The following is a 19,291-nucleotide window of genomic DNA, read 5'->3' on the forward strand; positions in this document are numbered from 1 at the left end:
GTCATTACAAGATAGCACAGACTTTACAATTATGGCAGTTCCTACGTTACATATTTGGAATATGCTACTGTTTATGACAGAATAAGACCATGAATGATAGAACAGCCTAAAATTTTCAAGTCAATTTTGGTGAAAGGTCTCAGTTATTCAAGCCTGAAACCCAGGGTGCTTCATCAGATCGCAGAACAGAGCAGCGATAAACAACTGCCACTTTGCTTCACAGCAGGTTTAACACAATAAACAGTTACCTCTGCAAACAGCAGCATTATCCATGCCTTTTCAAAACCTCATCTTCTACTGAAACTATCAAAAGATGATAGTATTTCATATCACTTGGTAGAGCAAACCTTCCTACACCCTGCCAGAAGGGAACATCAGCTGATGCTCACGGATCGCTGAAGAGACAGGGGATCATCTCTACTTCCTGTCAGCTCCATCTGTTCTTGCCCTGCAATCAGTCTCGAACACATACACAGAGCACCTCAGCTGTAAAGAGTATTCGGAGGATGTCCAGCAACTGAAGCACCTCCTTCCTTTCTTATGCTTCTTTTTAAGTCTTTATTCTACATTTGGTTTCTTCAGTAAAACAAAAAAGGCTTTTTACTCTCCTCTTTAGCTGAAGTAACCAGTGCTGAATTTGATGGGATAGTTTGGGAGCACTCACCCAAACAACATTCAAAATAACATACCTAAAATGAAAACACTGGCCAGCTCTCTAGAACTGTGACCAATTCTTGGATATGCCAGGGGGGTGGGTGGGATAAAAAAAAAGAAGAAGAGACACCTCAAAATAAGAATTTCCAAACAGCCAAACTCTTACTATGAGTAGGGATTGCAAGCAGGTATGTAAGAGAAAAGAGCTTGTACCAAGAGAAATAAGTTACACTTAAAAGCATGTTAACATAAGCATCACAGAAAGTGCTTCTCCCCGATTAGTGAAGAGCCAAGACATTGCACAACTGCCAGGACAAAACTGAAACATTAAGGGAGGGTGGAGCTGAGGAATACAAAAACATAATAATGAATCCCCAAAACACATTTAAGATATCTGTTTTATACAGCTGCCTTGAAAAGGAAACAAGCAGAGATGCTCCTAGCTTGAAGGCTAGGAGAAGCCATCAAGCACTACATGGCCACACAGCGCATCTCTCACAACAGGCTACGGCAGTTGCTATTTTTGCCTCTGACCTGTGCAATAGCATAATCTGAGCAATTAGTTGCCTGCATGCCCTCATTGCCACTGATTCCCACTCCAACGTGAGCTGTCTGGATCATTCCTACGTCGTTGGCACCATCCCCAATGGCAAGTGTTATGGCATTGACGTGTTTCTTGACCATGTCTACTATTTCAGACTTCTGTAGAGGAGACACCCTGAAAAGGAGAGAAAAAGGTGTCAGTTTCTCACATGCTGAGCTATATGTCTTTCCCAAAAGGACAGCTGTAATCTACATTTAGAAGTAATCACAGGGCAGTTGCTGGGAAGTTTCTTTATTCAACAACTAAGCTTCAGAACCTGTGCCAAACCATTTCAGAAGGAAAAAGTAACTTTAAAAATAATTTCATATTTATCATTACTGGCTCATATTTTGTGAAAAAGGTATTAAAGCTTTGCTTTCCTCCCCAGCCCCAACCTGATACACTTTGGCATACAACAGCGATGTTACATCGGGAACACTGGAGAAGGGAGTTTCCTCTTCAACTACCATGGCTTACACATTAACAGCACAGGCTTCCCTAATTGCTGTCAACAGTGCATCTCCAGCAGGGAGGTGGAAGACCACTAACGCATTCAGAGAATAAATCAGAGACATTTTCAGTGTTTGGCAAAAAGTACTGCAGGTTTACCTTATTTCCTCCTCCAGGTTACTTCCCCACCTACCAGACCTTTTTCAAACCTCAGACTACACAGTTAGGATCAGAAAGAGTAAGGCCTCTCCCCGAGTTGACCAGTGCCTTGCGTGCAACTCTGACTTCAGTGATGATGTTACTGAATTCCAATTCAAAAACAAAAGGCTGACTCTGTAACACCTGAACATTCTTATCAGTTTTATTGGTAGTTACTTCAACTTGATCCTTCTCTCATTTTACATCAGTTCCAATTCAATAAAAATTCATGGAATTCAATAGAGTTAAACTAGTCTAAACCAGGAAGAAGTGGAAAAATATTCAGGACTAGGTTACTAAATTGGATAAGACACCCAAAATGCCCTTTTTTCATAGAAAAGGTGGATCAGGTTACCAAATCATATGAGGTATTCTGGAAATACCTATGTGTAGATTAAATATTTCCATTCTAACCCCATCTGTACAAACAACTCTAATTCCTTTCCCCATCAGTTTTAGTTAAAGTTCCAAATTATTTTATATTCCCTTAAATAAAGCTTTAGACAAAACTTTTCCACATCTCAAGTCAGCCACATAACACTCAACAAAAAGAATGTAACTGATATCTAAAAACTTTACTATTAAAATAGGGGGAGAATGGGGAGCTTGGGGAATGGGGGAGACAGTTTTTTTACATGGCATGTTTTCCAGAGTCTACATCCTGTGGGAGCAACTTACACTGCCTTTTTTTAATACACCCGGCTGGATTACTGCTGATCAAAAAAAGCAGAGTTATCTTGTTCAGCATTTTGCTTTATGGCCCTGATTTCGTTCAGTGCTGACCACCTCTTAAAATAACTTAATGAGTAATTTGGGGAGAAAGTTCCTAAGAAAAAATTGCTGGGCTTAAAATTCACATGTGAACTAAACCACCTGAAAAGTCTAGCAGCTGTCCTGTTCCTAAAAGCTGAAAACAGGAAAAAGTTGACTGGGCCATAAAATTTACTTAATACCATTGGATAGATTTATTAAGCACTCAACTACCTGGCAATGGAAACAGCACTTGGCACTGTAGGGGCCCAGTTAAACTACTAACACAAAACGCTAACACACTAACCAACCTATGGTGCATGAAAGGTGTCAGTTTATAGTTATAAAGCAGCTCCGAATATAGCCTGCATTAAATTTTAACTTCTCTCATACATACACACTCCCCTCTTCCCCACTCCCCCTATCTTCAAAAGATAAAATACTAAAGCAAGGAGCAAGCAGGCAACAAAGGACTTCAAGCCATAAAATGGGAGCTCCAGAGGGACTTGGAGCCAGTTCTGGAGGAATGGGATTGAGAAGTGCACAGACCCCCATTACCAGCCCCAGGGGCACCTCTAGAGCACAGGAACATATACTTTTGGCAGTCCGCTCATGCAATGATTTCGCTGCAGCTGAGCACTGTGCGTATCTGCTAACATTCTCCTCAGACAGACACATCTCAGATGTCCAGTTTGCATTCATTTAGTTTTCAGTTGTGCGGCAATAGAAATAGCCAAAAAGTTTCCTGGTTTTAAATATGCTTCAAATAACAGGGGAATGAAAAAAGACAGACTGTGAACAGCATCTCTGATTCTGTAGTTTAAGCTAGCAGCTTGTCTACAGACACTTCAGACATGACCAGAATGCGGCAGAGATGCTTGAGCTTGTTCTAGTGCAGTTTAGCTGCAACATGCCAGGCAAGCTAATATAGCCCATATTCACTTCTGTGCCTCCAGCGTAGATGTGGCTTCAGATTTTAAGTCGACTTTGACATTAATGACCTATTATTTGTCAAATCAATGGAATGCCCCAATATAAACGCATTTATCAACTATATGATGTATACAGAGTAGCTTTTCCTGTCTTGACCCAATAAAGTTAATTATACCCACAGTTATATAACACCCAGTTAAAGACTAACATCCTTATATGCCTAATAAGACTAAACAAGATACAGGGAACACCAGCAATATGCTTTGAACATCAAAAATATTTCTGCACTTGATTTAAGATTAAATCTAAGACAAGATTTCAGCACAAAGTGTTACATTATAGTTGTTTATTCTAAACAGAAGCTTTATAGCAAGCATCCTCTTTGACACCTGCCCATCAAGTACAGCCCCAAACTTCAGAGAATGCATTTTGCTGCACACAGTATATTAACTATAAAAGTTGCAAGTTGAGATGGCTACTGATTTCCTGAGAGGTTTTACACCCCTCCCCTCCCAACTCACACACTCAGCCTCCAAAGCTTTTCTGCTCCCTGTAATCTATTTGGTACCAACACACTGCATTAGATGACAGCAATCCCCTTCACGAGATGATCAGAGCTGCGGTCCATTTCTGCACATTTGATAGGTTGTCTACATGAATAACTAGAAGATCATAGCACAGGACACTATTAACCTGCACCTTCCCCCAGGTGATATCTTGGAAGGGGAGGAGGAACAGCCAAGTTCACAAATTAGTGAGTTCAAAGTAAAAAGTGCTAGTAAGAACTAACTACTTCGGAGAAAAATTCTGCAGCAACAGGCAGCTATTGGTAATTATCATTTAGTGGAATATCCCTGGCTTTCACTGCAGAGCTCACTGCAGCAATATCAGGATGTAAGCCTTGCCTTGCTATACACCCAAATAAGAATTAAGATGTGAGCAAAACATCAGTTGCATCAAAAAATCTTCTGCTTACTCATGTATGCATTCACTGGTCAGACAGCAATGCTTTTACAATGGTTCTTTGAGTGCCACTCCAGAGTTCACTGGAAATGTTTGTTTACACCTAAGTTATTTCTATTGTCTCTGCTCAAAAGCATCTTTGATAACAGGTACAATCAACCTAGCCTAGACTGAGTCTCTTTCTTTTTTCCAGGAGTATGTGTAAAAGAGTCAGGTTTCAAATACCACCATTAAAGCTACAGGATCAAGTCTTTAGATTCCTGCTCAAACTGCTTCCCTGAGAATCTGGATTTAACCTACTCAGGCTACAGAGAGCCTGGGGTCAGGACTGCGCTTTATCAAGTGTTTAGTGTTCAGCGTTCGGCTGTGCAATATGAAAGTGTTCATGGATGATGAAAGGGATGCATAAAGTTAGGTGTCAGCCATACAGCAAACCTGCTACTTGCCCATCTCTGGGACTTCATTCCTGTAGCCTTGCTCTTGGGAGGGTAAAAGCTGATACGGGAAAAAATGGAAGGTTCTCTTCAGTCTCAAACCTGCTTATTCTTTGTCAGCATCTTTAACAAATTAATACAAAAAGCAGTTTCCATCCTGAATGAGATGACTGGTGCCTTGATATCGTATTGCTTCCTCTGTAACGGGATGGGTGGAAGCAAGAGAGGGCACAAAGCATGATACCTTGGGAAGAAGCTGCAAGAGAAATGCAGCCCAGAGCCAGGGACCCTCAGAAAGACATGGACCTAATTATCCTCAGGTCACTTAAATACATAAGGCAACTGTGGAAGGAGGCAGTGGTAAGTAGTTTTCAGATAATGCAGTACTACATTGTTACTATAAAATACTTTAAGGTTCCTCTTCTACCTAGAGGAAGCTCATGAAAAGAACAGCACAGGGGACAGCATGGAACAGTAACACAGCTGGTTTCCACAGAGGATATTTTAAGTGGCTTCCCACAGACTTCTGCAGATCAGCTCACAATGGCTTTAAACCTTCAGTTTGCATTTACTTCTTTAGCCTGGGTACACACATTTATGAGCAAACTTCCTACCTGATATGTTTTGCCTGTTCAGAGAAGTTCTACTCATATGGTTTAGTCTTAGGTAGTCATGGGAAGAGCAGGGATTCGGACTCGATGATCCTTATGGGTTCCTTCCAATTAGAAATATTCTATGATTCTACTATGATTCTACTCAGCATTTTGCTGGATGGTTTGCTCAGGCATACTTTACTTCTTCAATAAGAGAATTCAAGCACAGATGGAGAGTCTTCCAGTTCAATTTTTTTCATCAGGAGTACTTACTAATTTGTGAATTGCTCTGGTTGTCCCATATCAGCTCTGCCATCTTTCAGTGAAAGATTTCACAAAAAAACCCTAGTGAAGTGGTGATATTCTTAAAAGTAAATACCAAACATTTTATTTAGAAACCCACTTTGGTAGCAAAACTTCTAAAACCTCAGGAGTAATAGAAGTAAAACATTAATATATCCATTTTAACCAAGCAAATCAATGCAATAGAACTTTAACATCAATTTTTAATGTACTGCAACTGATTTATATCAATCAATTCTTCTACTGCACTTCTTGCAATCTGGCAAGGCAGCTATCTTACTCCCATACTCCATCTAATACATCAAGACGGATGCAGTCACAAATGAGTTGGAAAGGACACAGTCAGCACCACCAGTCCTCACATAGGTCAGCTACACTCCACAAGATACCATCAGTGGGAAGTGAGAAACAGTTTCTTAATTCTGTTCCTATGCATATCTGTATTTATTGCACAGCTACAGATGCATGAGAGCAACTGATGGCAACTGTAAATAATACTTCTCACATAGGCCCTTAAAGTACAGCTGCATCATTGCAGATGCTTTAAAGTATACAGACGTAAACCACAGATGGGAAATAAAACCACAGTATTTCAGAAAATGATCAGTTTCATTTATCTCATTCAAGTCTAAAAGACCCAATAAAAAGAGGGTTCTGCTAAAGTAGACACTGAGGCTATCAATTGTATATAAAGAGACATGATTAATAAAGAACAAGGTAAGTAAACTTCATTGGAATTCTTTTATCTATAAGACATAGGCAGAACAAGATTAGGTAATTGATAAACGATCAGTTTATATCCAGACCATCTTACAAGGCCATGAAGGGAAGGCAGCCCCACAAGCTGTTCCACACCTAAGCAAGGCACAGCTTGATACTGAATCTCAGCACTCTCCTCTGTTCCCTCTACATGTGTTGGGTTTTGTGGGGATTTTCTTGTTTGTGGGTCCCCTCCCCCAAAACAAGGAGACTAGAGCATTTCTGTTGAAGACTGCATACTTCTCCCACCCCCAATTCGATACAAAATACTCTCTTAAGACATTCTTACCCCCACTTTTAAATTTTCAATGTTGATTTGTGAAAAGAGGAAGGCAAGGAAGGAAGCTGTTTCAAATATTACCTCCTTGTGCTTCCATGCTGTAACAGGGATTAAACACAAAGACATTAATGTCTTCAACATGAAACATTAATTTGATATTCTACTTCCTTGAAATGCCTTGTTAATGCAACACAAGAGGCCCTTAAGAGCCTACCTTTATTGCAGTGAACATGATTTTACCCTGTTCTATTGTAAAATACACTAGTACTTCAAAATGCTGAGTGACCTCATCTTCAGAAAAGGCAGAGATGGGAGACAGCCCAGAAAGAGCTGAGAGCTATCAATAATATTGACATTTAAGTGTATGCCTTGGTCCCCAGAAAAACCAGCAAGATAAATTAACACACCACTAAAAGTAACGCTCAGAAAGCAAGGAATGTTACCATGACATCATATTTAGCAGTTTTTAATTATACATTGATTTCTCCTGACACACACCATGGTGCCGATTTCAACTATGTGTCATTCAAACAAGGGCTAGTCTTGAATTACAGTCATGAGGCTCTGAGATACCTTGGACAGCCTTACAATGATGCAGTAACCCACACAGAAAAAGAGTGAACAGAAGCGCACACACACACACCATATCGACTCAAAATGTGCATTACATTGAATACTTCTCATTTACCAAGCACTCCAAATCTCCTTCACCTGCTGACAACCATGATTTCACAGGGACAGCACCAAAGGAATTCATCCAACTAAACAGAAGTGCCTCCAATGGAGACATCTCTATCTGCACTAATCACACCACACTCCTTTTATAGTCAATGGAGAGGAACAGGCACTTCTGGAGTGCAATTCATCTGTACTTTAAGGGTATAGTTCATCTCCTTATACAAGCGCCCTTTTCTCTCCACCAAGGTAAAGGGGGCTGAAGGTAACTAGTTCACATGAAAAAGCCTACTATTGACATGTAAACTTAAACAGGATGAAACCCATCTTGCATTATTGCAGTGTAAAAACCTTCAAATTAATCAGGTGCACAAGCTTTTCCTCTCTTGCTTTCTGGGAAGGCGGAATGCCTGCTTCCTCCTAACACAGGCACCAAATGCTGAACTGATTGATACAAGACATCCTCCTTCCCTTCTCTTAAAATTCTCACTTCTTGACTGTGCTTCCAGCTCTTGCTAGTTCTTTTCTACAGTAATTTCCCAGTCCATCTCTTCTGAAAACAGACAACTGGAAGACTTACCAAACCTCTACTGGCTTCTGTAAAAACAACCACAGCTTCGTCACCCTTTGTCATTTCAGCTGCAATCTCACTTCTCCATACTTTCTTCATTTTCTTCCTGAGCAGACCATCCTCCAAACTGCCTCACTCGTCCAAATTTATCAGACTGGTTTCAAGTCTATGTTTTAAATTTAAAAGAGGTTTACATCCTATTTCACATATCAGGAGCCTCATTTCATCTTGTTATAACTAAAAAAATTAATCTTCCCTCAGTTTTTCAGCATCACTGATGTGCTAGTCACACACTTGACTTTCTGAGCAACATGTATTACCTCTACATTTCAGGTTAACCAGGACAGGGTATTTTTGATACCTAGCATGGCTCTAAGTCAAAACACCTGCACACACCCCTACATACATGCTCACAGAACATGTGATTACCAAAATGGTTCCTTCTGCATCACTTTAGGAATACTAGAAATGCCCTCTTAATAGAAAGCTCTCTTTGTAGTTATGAAGCCACTGAATCTTACACAGTCTTCTGAAGAGGAAGAACCCAAGTTCATTTACTACCTTTTTATCATAAAAAGGTATGATTTTTTTTCTAATTATATATATTACTTTTTTTAAATATATGTATCACTAGAGAATTTCTTCCTTGCATTCCGTATTTCGGCAACTCATTTGCCATTCACAGTTGCCACTGAAATGATCTCCAGAGGACAAGGACTATGAAATAATCTCTTCATAAGATGGATTCAGTGTATTAAGCAGTGTGATATAATACACAGCGCTCCAGTGAACACAGGGTTAAGTTTCAACTCAGCATCTTACTCTTTGATATCCCTCCCTGCATGTTTCTGTCTTGATTGCCCTTCCCCCAGCTTGCTTTATGGGGCAAAGACTAAATAGGGAAAATCTAGTTTGGAAAATGCATTATTTGAAAGTGATGAGTTGGCATAAACATGGTGTTGAATAGGAGACTATTTTGCATTTTTAACTGTAATGGTCACTAGTGGCAACAGCTATAATACATTTTTAGAGTGAAACTAATGTATCAAATTAATTTTGAGCTTCCCTCACCCAAAGCTGATTAAGGCACATTCATTTCCATGCTAATCAGCCTGAGCAGCTCTCATGCAACACAGGAATCTGCCTTTTTCTAAAGACACAGCAAAAAATTTCAGTCTGTAAAACTTACAGATTAGTGTCTTCATAACCTTGAGCACACGCATAGACAACGAACATCCGTGTGTTTCACACAACGGAGTTGTTCATAGACTTTTGCAACACACAGTGAAATTAAGTGACAATTCAAACTATGGCCATTAATAAGCATATCAGCCCATTCAGCAAGGCTCTGCCCTGCTGTGAAGACCACAGATCAACCAGGACAGTCAGGGTGAGCATCTGCCTCTAGAAGCAGAACAGCAACACTGTGATAGCATCAACCATGCCACGTGGGCAGCGTTGCCACCTGACAGGCGCTCTGCTCCTCCACAGTAACTACAGCTCAGAAATACAAAATACAGCAGCTTCAGACAGCATTACTATAGTAAACTACTGCTTCTTTCAGGATCATATACCTAAGAAACAAATCACAAACACTGACATGGAAGGAAGATGAAGGGAAATGTAGCGAATAGATCACAGAATCATTAAGGTGCAAAAAGTCCTTTAAGATCATCAAGTCAAATCATCAACCCAACACCACCATGCCCGCTAAACTATGTCCCAAGCTAAGATAATTTGCCATTTCAGCAGCACTACAAGCACTGACACAGTTTTATTTCTTCATTCTGAGTTCTAATAATGTCACATGTTTTATTTTTCTCCCTCTCTATGAAAAAAGTCTCCTGGAATTTAAAACGAAAAAGCTTATAAGTGATCAACTTGCAACAATATGTTATTGTTCAAAAGCCTAGCATCTCCGAATTACATGCTCCTGGAACAGGCAGACACAATCCCAAGCAGGGTACCTTACCCAGTAATTATCATCAGAGGGCTGCAATGTACCATTATATCATGTTGAGGACTCACTACCCAAAAAGGAAGTACCACCTATTTGTTAAAAGTGAGATTTTTCATTTCAGAATTATCAGCATACCTCAAAAGTCAGGGTCATGTTATATCAGGGAAAAAAAGGTGAGCTCCCAAAAACTTTTTTTCATGACAACACTAAAGAAATGCAAGTTATTTCCCACCCTTCTCTGAAGTCCAGTCTCTATTTAATAAGAACAAAATGCTTGTGGTAAAGTCCCTAAACCCTTAGACATTTAGAAAAAAAGAACAGAATTTCTGGTTTTCACAAGCTCTCCACAGCTAGGGAAGCTGAGCACCAGGGTGTTCCCACCAAGATTAAAAAATTTCAGACCAGTTTTAGACAGAAAAGACATTGACAACTGGAAGTCTGACTGGGACCGGCTCAGTTTTGGTGAACCATTAAGTCTGCACTCTGTTCAAAGCCAGGTTAAGTATTAACTTACAGAATAATATTCACAGCATATTCACTACTCCCAAACACAAGCTGCAAGAACAATCTTCACATCAACCTCTAAACCTCAGACTCAATACAAGCAACGCTGCTAAGAAAAGAGTGAGGAAGTGAAGGAGGAAAAAAAGAAGGGAGTAATAATCTACAGTACAGTCAGTTTACACTAAGTTCATGATTAAATTGAAGCATTATAATATGGCATCTGGGGTAAAGGAGTGCTTTTGTCATGTTCAGTCACCACGAATACTAGAAGTTAATATGACCAAATTTACATCAAGAAGGTTTAGTAATAGCATCTCTGCCCATGGCCAGCCACTAACACAGTCATATTGCTAGGGTACCTGTAACCCTTGAACACATGGTTCATCTCGGTGAATGTTTCCATACTCAGATTTAAGACACAGAAATGCCCTGTGGTTTGTGAAAACAATGGTGATTAATAGCAGCTGCTTCTGTAACAACAAAATAGAAAAGAAGCCAGCAGAGTGAACGCAACATATATTGATCCCCTGCACCCCTGATTTTCAAGCACCTTCCAAGTGTGAGGACCCAGTCACAGAGGAGAGCATGTGAAACCAAAGCTGCACATCACAGGCTGTCACACAGGGCATGAGCACACCACCTGCTCTAATAGCATTGGCAGTTGTTGGGCAAGAGGAGATCAGCCTGGTCCAGTCTCACCCTGACACACTTGGGGAGCAATTGCTTGAGCTGACTGTCTCCAGAAACTTGTCCAGGCATTTTTGAGCAGTCCAGGCAGAGTACAGGATGGACAATCACAGTCTAGTGTCCATGCTTGCTCCCTAGTGCTCTTATTAACAGTGTATGCACATGCACAGCCTGAAGTGCTTAACACACAAGGACAAGCCTCACAAAACTCAACTCCCTCTGTCTTTTCCAAACTTGCATTGACTTATGCCTCTTTTGAAAGCTCCAAGCTGGCCACCTTGCTATTACTGAAAGGACTCTTCAGGAGTTTTGAAAAAAATGCATCAAAGAAATTGCAGTTTTCATTTCCTTCAGTTCTCAGAGCTGATTTTCTTTTGCACATGTGATTTTTAGTCTCATCCATATTTCTGACCAAAGGATCAGTCATGCCAGTACAGACAGAGCTTTGCACAGGACAGCACTCCATGGAGTACTGAAAGTCAAAAAAAAGGACAAATATTTTGCTTAATAGTTCAAACTAGGCCAACAATTTTGCTTCCTGAATTAGACTAAGAATACAGAACTAGGAGCCAAGTCTTCACAACATCAAACCACTGCATCTTTCTAGAAAGGACACAAAAAATGCTGCAGTTCCAGTTTGGTAACATACATGCCCATGTTTCACAGGACATGCTTAGTTACATGCTTAGTTAGTGCTAAGTAATAGATGCCAGGACAGATCGTCCCTTCTACCACCTCTTTTATTAAGGAGAATAAAAAGAGACACTTGAACAATTATACATAAGGAGCTTGAGGACAGCAAAGAGAAGATAAGTGCATTTAAGTTAACCTTTTCCTGAAAGCGAGCAGAAGGACCTCCTTTCCTGGAGAGAAAAACTAGCTTTGAAATATTTCAGACATTATAATGAGCCCTTTTCTCTTAGAAGACCTGTGGTCTTCTAAGGTGAACTGCTGGTCAACTGAGAGGCAGCATACAGTATCAGCCCATTTCTAGGGGCAGAGAAGAGCAGATTTCTTCCATACTCATTTTTATACCAGATTAGTCTTAGAATAAGAGAGGAATCCTTTCACTGCTACAGTGATTTTAAGCTCTGGGCTGCTTCAGACCGTTAGTGCCACAGTAACATTGAATTTGAGCATGTCCAAGTCATTAGTGCCAATGGAATTTGAAATATCAGACAGAGCTACCTTATTATTGTTAAGGTAACTTAAATCACCCATAGCCTACGCTACAACTGGAAGAGCTAAATGAGCCAGACCACATGAAACATCTCCTTGAAAAGATACCATGGAAATTGAGGAAAAAAGGAATTGCTAGGAGTTGAACTATATTCACTGGCACTCTTCATGACTCAAGCAAGATTAAAAGGAAGAAACCTGGGAGGAAAAATGATGACTTGCTGCATGCTGAAAAATTCATGTACTCTACAGGAAGCATGAAAGGGGCTTTTGTGAGTTAGATAGCATACTCCCTACATGTACCTGAGTATATCAGCATGGCTAAGTTGATGCTTCCTTTTTTAAATCCAGCAAGTTAGCTTACAGTGCTTTCTGTCTAGAGAAAGGCCTGGAACCTATGCATGCTCACCTGACTTAAAATGTTTTTTTGTAGCAGCATGTGGTCTACTCTCAATTTACACAGTAAATTTTATTTTATTTTTTAGTTACAAGCTAAGACTTGGAAGCCTAAGTTCACATAAACCTGTTTACTATATGTAAGAAGTTTATAAGTTTATATATTTAACACACTGGCACAAATCAAGTAACAGCAATTAATTTCCAAATACAATGCACTGAAAAATCCCATAGCCAAACAGGCTATCAATGTAAAAAGTGAGCCTCACTTTCAAATATGACCTGGCAACTGGAAAGCTCTTAAGACATATTGCAGAAGCTGCACATAGATGTGATAATCTGAAAAGCTGTAATGTTCAAAAGACTCAGCAGACATACAGTGCCTTCTACAAGCTCCTACTAGCTCTACACAAGCTAGTCTACACAGCAGGATACAAGGGCATACTAACGTACATACTATCTTTAAATAAACTGTGCCCAAGAGAGCCTGGAGAAGCAGGGAGAGGGCAGGGCAATGGGGACAATAGGCAAGAGGCTAATCACAAGCCTCCTAAAATCAGTTGTGCCAATTGTTTTGGTGATGACAATTGTGTATGGGAATTCACTGACAGAGTTCACATGGCACAGCTTGTACTCTAACCGCCAAAGCAGCTGGCTGCCTTGTTGGGCTGCCAGCATGCATCTTCCAGGCACTACACTTTCTTAAAGTAAGTTCTGAAAAGCCACTTTACTTTGTATACATCTATACAATTCTCTATATCCTATTTCTCCAAATAGAGTAGCCTTGCCAGAAGTTTGCTGGCAGTGATGCACAAGGCATAGTCAAAGGTTACCACCGCAAAATTCTAGGAAGACTCAGCAACTCTAATCTAACATGGAAGTGGTCAAAACACTTGGTTCATGAAGATGGAGAGATAGTACATAAGCAGCTCTGCCATGAGTATAATGAAAAATCATAAAGCCTGTGGACTACTAATAGCCTTACACTCACACTTGATTATGACTTAAAAAAAAATCAAAGCTAACACTTTGGACTAAAAAAGACTCTGTAAAAACAGATTCAATGCCAAAGAAGTAAATTACTAGATCTTCTGGATGTAAAAATCCCAAACAATTTACATAGAACAGAAAATCTTCTCTAAATGCACGTAGCTATAATAGTACTGTAGATGCCCTGCTGTTTAATTTTTAGGAATACAGATTCCATTCTCATTCACGTTCTTCATATCCAGTACAAATAACCCCCCAAATGCAAGCCAACATGTTGGAACAAGGCAGAGTGATTAGCCAAAGTGAGGATCCAACTCTTTTAATGTATTTGAGACATAACTAATACATTATTATTTTTATAAAATATAGTTCACAGGAATAAGGTCAAACATTCAGCATCCAGCTGGCAATGGCCAGAGTACCATGAGGGTCTGTCCTGCTCAACATCATCAGTAACCCAGATGCTGACAAAAAGGATACCCTCAGCAAGTCTGCAGATGACACTGAACTAGAGGGCTTTTATTCAAAGGAACCTTGCGAAATTTGGGGACTGAGCCAACAAACCTCATGGAGTTCAGATGGAGAAAGGCAAAGCTCCACACCTGGGACAGAATAACCCCATGTCCTACTGCAGGCTGGGAAATGACTGAGTAGCAGCCCTGAAGAAGACCTGGTTGTTATGGTGGGCATCAGGTTCAACGTGAGCCAAAGTGCACTGTGAGTGTGATCAAGGAACATTGTGTACTGGGAGACTACCCAGGACAAAGACAGAAGTTTTTATCATCCCTCTCCTCAGTGCAGGTGAGGCAACATCTGTAATATGTCCAGGTTTAGTGCCCAAGTTGAAACGAGAAGGAGAGAAACTGGGAAGAGTCCAGCAGAGAATTACTAATATAGTCAGGGGTCTAAAATACATAACCTGTAAGAAGTGGTTGTTTCAGCCGGGCTTGTGCAGGTAAGGGGGAGTTAAACAGCAACAGTGTACTACTGCTTAACATGGAGTTACTCAAACTCTCCTGTCACATCAAACAATCTAACAAGAGCCAATGGCCAGACTGCAAACTGGGAGGTTCAGGTTAGATACCACGAATTTTTTCATGAAGGTGTTACGCAATGGAAAAGATTTGCCAGAGAGGTTGTAGAATCTCTGCCCATAAGCGTTTTCCATGGCTCAACTACAGAAAGCCACGGCTGACATGATCTACTGTGGATGACAACCCTGCCTTGAGCAAGAGGTTGGACTAGGCCTCCAGAAGTCCCTTCCATCTAGACTGTTCTACATCTGAAGTCTCAATTTAGTGACAATGGAGGCACTTCCCTACTAAAGGACTGATCCCCCCTGAAGAGGGTTCCCATGTGGTTTGTCACACAGCGAGGCCTGGATTTCAAACAAGGATGCTTAATAGACATGCTGCCTTGTGCGCTAAAGGTCTTCAGTGAGACACAGCGTAATGGGCGCTGCAGTAGAGAAGTGACCTCAGCTCCTTCCCCTGCATGTAGTCATCATCCCATGTTATTGGAGCACCTTCCCCAAGTAAAGAGTCTTCTCCTTCCAGCCCTGCCTCTTCCTCATCCATCAGCATTTCAGACTCTTCCCACCATCACATCATCCCCCTTTTGCCTGAATAACCCACTGGTGTTGAAGCTATATAAACAACTTTGTGCATTATTTCCTTAACTTGAGATTTTTGTATTTTAACAGTGGAGACATTAGACTTGGCAACTTTAAGTTAACGACACTTTGGGTAGACACTATAAAATTTCATGGTTATTTTAATGCCACAGACTCTTCAGAAAAAAACCTACATCTGGCATAAAAGCCAATCCATCAAAAGAAATAAACAGATCTCTCAAGAAAGCTAGACAGCCAGTGTAGACTCAACAGAAACTGCTCTGATCCAGCAAGGAAGTTCCACATGGGAAAGATTCCTTCCAAAAGGGTCAGCTCTCAAAGACTTACATTTTTTAGAAGCACTGTCCACATGAATATTTCCAAATGAATATTTCCAAATACAGCAAAAATTAACATTTTAATCTCATTAGTGCATAATGTCTGATCATAACCCAGTTTTCAGAGAAAGTCTAGTTTCTAGTTCTAGTTTCTTTTCCTCACTTTTGCTAGATAAAAGGAAACTGAGAACTAGATCTTATTCTCTTAATTTAAGAAAACTGATCAGGAGTCAGTAGTAGAACTGAAAACTGACCATTCACCTCATTTCTGTGTAACAGTTGCTATGAAACTTTAGCATATGTATTAGAAGTGGAATCTTCCTAAAGGTTATGTCACACATATTTGTGTTTTACTGTGAAGAGGAGGTTTGACTGAAGACACAGAGGTTCTAAAAAAAACAAAACCCTTTTCAGTTGCATTGTGCTATAATTATGGTCAATGCTAACTTGTACATTAATATTTCCCAGCCTTTTATATCTAAGCCACACTTTTATTCCTCTCTATCCCTTCCTATGTTTGACTACATATATGTGACATCTATAAAACAACATAAATAAGACTATTATTAGGAAAGCCACAAATGCATTTTAAGCGGCTCTTCACTCAATTTAATAGCTGACAGTAATCACTATGAGCCCAGTCTAAAACTAACCCTTCCACAGATTTTGACGAGGATTGAACAAGGTCCAGATGATCAGTCAGTCCTCTGTAGACCCGGATTCTCCCAGTAAGTTCACCTTAAAAAGTTTCCAAAGGAAGTTACATCCATGAGTTACACAGAAATTCTGAATATTTAGCAACTCTCTTTGTATTACTATTCCCAGTACGTCATGCAGCAGTAGATAAAGAAGTCACATCAGTTGTGCATGCTAATCAACGAATGAAGCAAACCATCACAAGAGCCACTGAGAGTCCTCTCCCCATCTGTAGCATTTGCCTAGTTGCTAGAGAGACTAAAAGAATTAAAATTAAAAAAAAGAGGAGGGGGAGGAGGGAACCTTTTACAACCATGTAACCCGAACTGGAATTATTGCTAGTACAAACAGGCTCATTTTCAAATATATGTGGGTCAGAAATAACACCACAGCTCAAAGCAGCTGCGGTCATACTGTTTACTCTCCTTTTTGACATAAAAGCCTTTTCCTCTGTGAACAGTTCTTAATGCAGAAACATCTAAATGTATGCTAATGCCCAGCAGAGCAATAACTTCCTTTGATTGATTCAACAGTACTGAAAGTACCAGGAAAAAAGATCAAACCAAGTATTATACAAACAACCAATGTCTTCAATATGGTATGTGTCAGCATGAAAGCTAAAAGGAGTTGAACAAGCCAGCTACTAATGTCTTACATGGTTCTGAAAGTGGCAGCGTTCTTAAGTGCTTGCAGATAAAAGTGTTTTTCTTAAGTTGTGACATCAATTTATAGAGCTCTGTAATATAATGAAAGTGCTTTGATTTAACATGATTTATGAAGCAAAAGCACTTCTGGTGTCTTCAGAAAAAGCATAGGAGTTTACAATAAACACAAGATAATTAAGTAATTTTGCAGCCAGTTACTCTTCTGAAATCATAATTAGGAAAAACAAACATGACCTCCCTCTTCTCCTTTTTATGCTGCTTAACATTCCCTCTTCTGTCTTCCATTTCACCAACTCACCTTTCTTACAACATCCTTTCAGTGGAGAGCTTCCAGTGACAAACTTCTCTGGCATTATTTTAGTGAGGACATTTTCAGCTTTCAACTAGTCCCAATACCTTGTTTTTCTATAAAGCTGCTATAGTGTTTACAGAAGAATACTAAGACATACACAAAAAAATAAACCTGAACAAATGGTCTATGACTTTTTCAAGTGGGTCACAAGCAGTACAAGCTCTGGCTGCAGTGCGTTACATTTTACCCTCCCGGGGTTCAAGACATTTTTTTGTTTTTTGATGTGTAGTCTATAATTGAAAGTTACTTAACTGCTAGGAAAACAAATCTCTGGTTAGATTTAACTGACCATGTCCCAGACGCACAAAACACATAAAGATAACTGAATTGTTCTTTTAGGTACAGGCAGATGACTAATTCCACTTCAGGGGACAGGGATAAAGCTAGAGAAGATGCAGGCATTTTGCCCTCTGGATAACTGGTGGAAGCAGCAACAGGAATAGGGTTTAGAAATCAGGATCCACTGTCCTGTCCTCTTCAAGTAGCCCAGCAGGAGATGGGTAGCACACCTTACCTAAACCTGATCTCCAAAAAAAAAGGTAGCTGTGGTTTTAAACTCCCACAGTCTAAAGAGAAAACTTAGCTTAAGCCTGCTTCATGGGGTACCTTCAGTACATACAGAGAGCAAAGCCAGACCTTAAAAGCATTTACACATATGGAGGCCTATTTCATGCATCTCAGACAAATTCAGGCATGATAGCTACTTGTCAGCTCTACCAACAGCCCTTTGTCTCAGTCCTTCTGGCCTTGTCTGGGACATGACTAGCTAGAAGCCAGATGTTTACAGACCTTCAGCACATCAGTCGTTAGGCAAAATTTTGGAGTAAATAGTATTTCTGGACCGAGGAATCTCAGCTCCATGTAAGGAAATGGCTCAGCTATGTCCAAACAGGAAACGACTTTATAAAGACACAAAATGTATGTGAGAAAACCCTTTATTGTACTTTATTGTACTAGCACATAAATCCACACTCATACTGGGCAGATCTTCTAGTTCTTTTTAATCAGTTTGAGAGAGAAGAGGTCAAAAAAAGGGAGGCAGGGAAGATCAAATATGTGGAAGTGCTTTCGAACAAGGACCCTTTATCTAAAAAAGGCAACTAGAAGTCAATATATTAGAAATTCATTTGATGAGGTGGGGGGAGGAAAAGCAGCCAGGGAACGATTATTCATCATTTCTAACATGCAAGAGCTTGATGGCATCCAATGAAACTACCAGGCAGATTTAAAAGCAAAAAGAAATACTTCTCTACACAGTACATAACACCTTCTGCCCAAGGTGACATTATAAACTAATCTCTAATTGAGATTAAACACATTCAGGAAAAAAGACCTAAAATTTATGAAAGAAAAAAATAATCAAGGATTATGAAAACAAGATGCAGATAAAGTTGCTCGCAAAAGAGGTCTCACATTCACTAATCACATACACATTCCCAAGGCAGCTACTACTGGTCACTTTGAAACAGAGAAGTGGGTTAAACTGGGTCTGGTCCAACACAGACATTCATATATGAAACCAGGCTTAAGATCATAAGTTGACAACTACAGCAAACATGAGTTTCTATACAGATTTAGCACTACTCAAACAGCTATACTGAGGTATTATCCACTACATTTGGACATATCCTACTGAAAACCTCTTGGAAGAGAAAAGCTAGAATCTAGCTCACATTCTCATTCTAGAACTGCAGTGAACTGGACAGCAATTTGTGCAGGAAAACGTGACGCACTGTCATGCCAGCTAATTGATCTCCTATTGCTTT

General features: G+C 40.0%; 1 protein-coding gene across 1 annotated transcript in view; it reads right to left on the bottom strand.

Moving 5' to 3' along the window:
• The window catches only part of ATP8A2 (ATPase phospholipid transporting 8A2), a 286,903-nt gene that overhangs the window by 145,281 nt on the left and 122,331 nt on the right, over positions 1–19,291 (bottom strand). The window contains exon 25 of the mRNA XM_059825756.1: positions 1,189–1,372. Coding sequence (XP_059681739.1) covers positions 1,189–1,372 — 184 coding nt within the window. The remainder of the gene's footprint in view (positions 1–1,188; positions 1,373–19,291) is intronic.

This window comes from Gavia stellata, chromosome 1, assembly GCF_030936135.1.
Source record: "Gavia stellata isolate bGavSte3 chromosome 1, bGavSte3.hap2, whole genome shotgun sequence".
Lineage (NCBI taxonomy): Eukaryota > Metazoa > Chordata > Aves > Gaviiformes > Gaviidae > Gavia > Gavia stellata.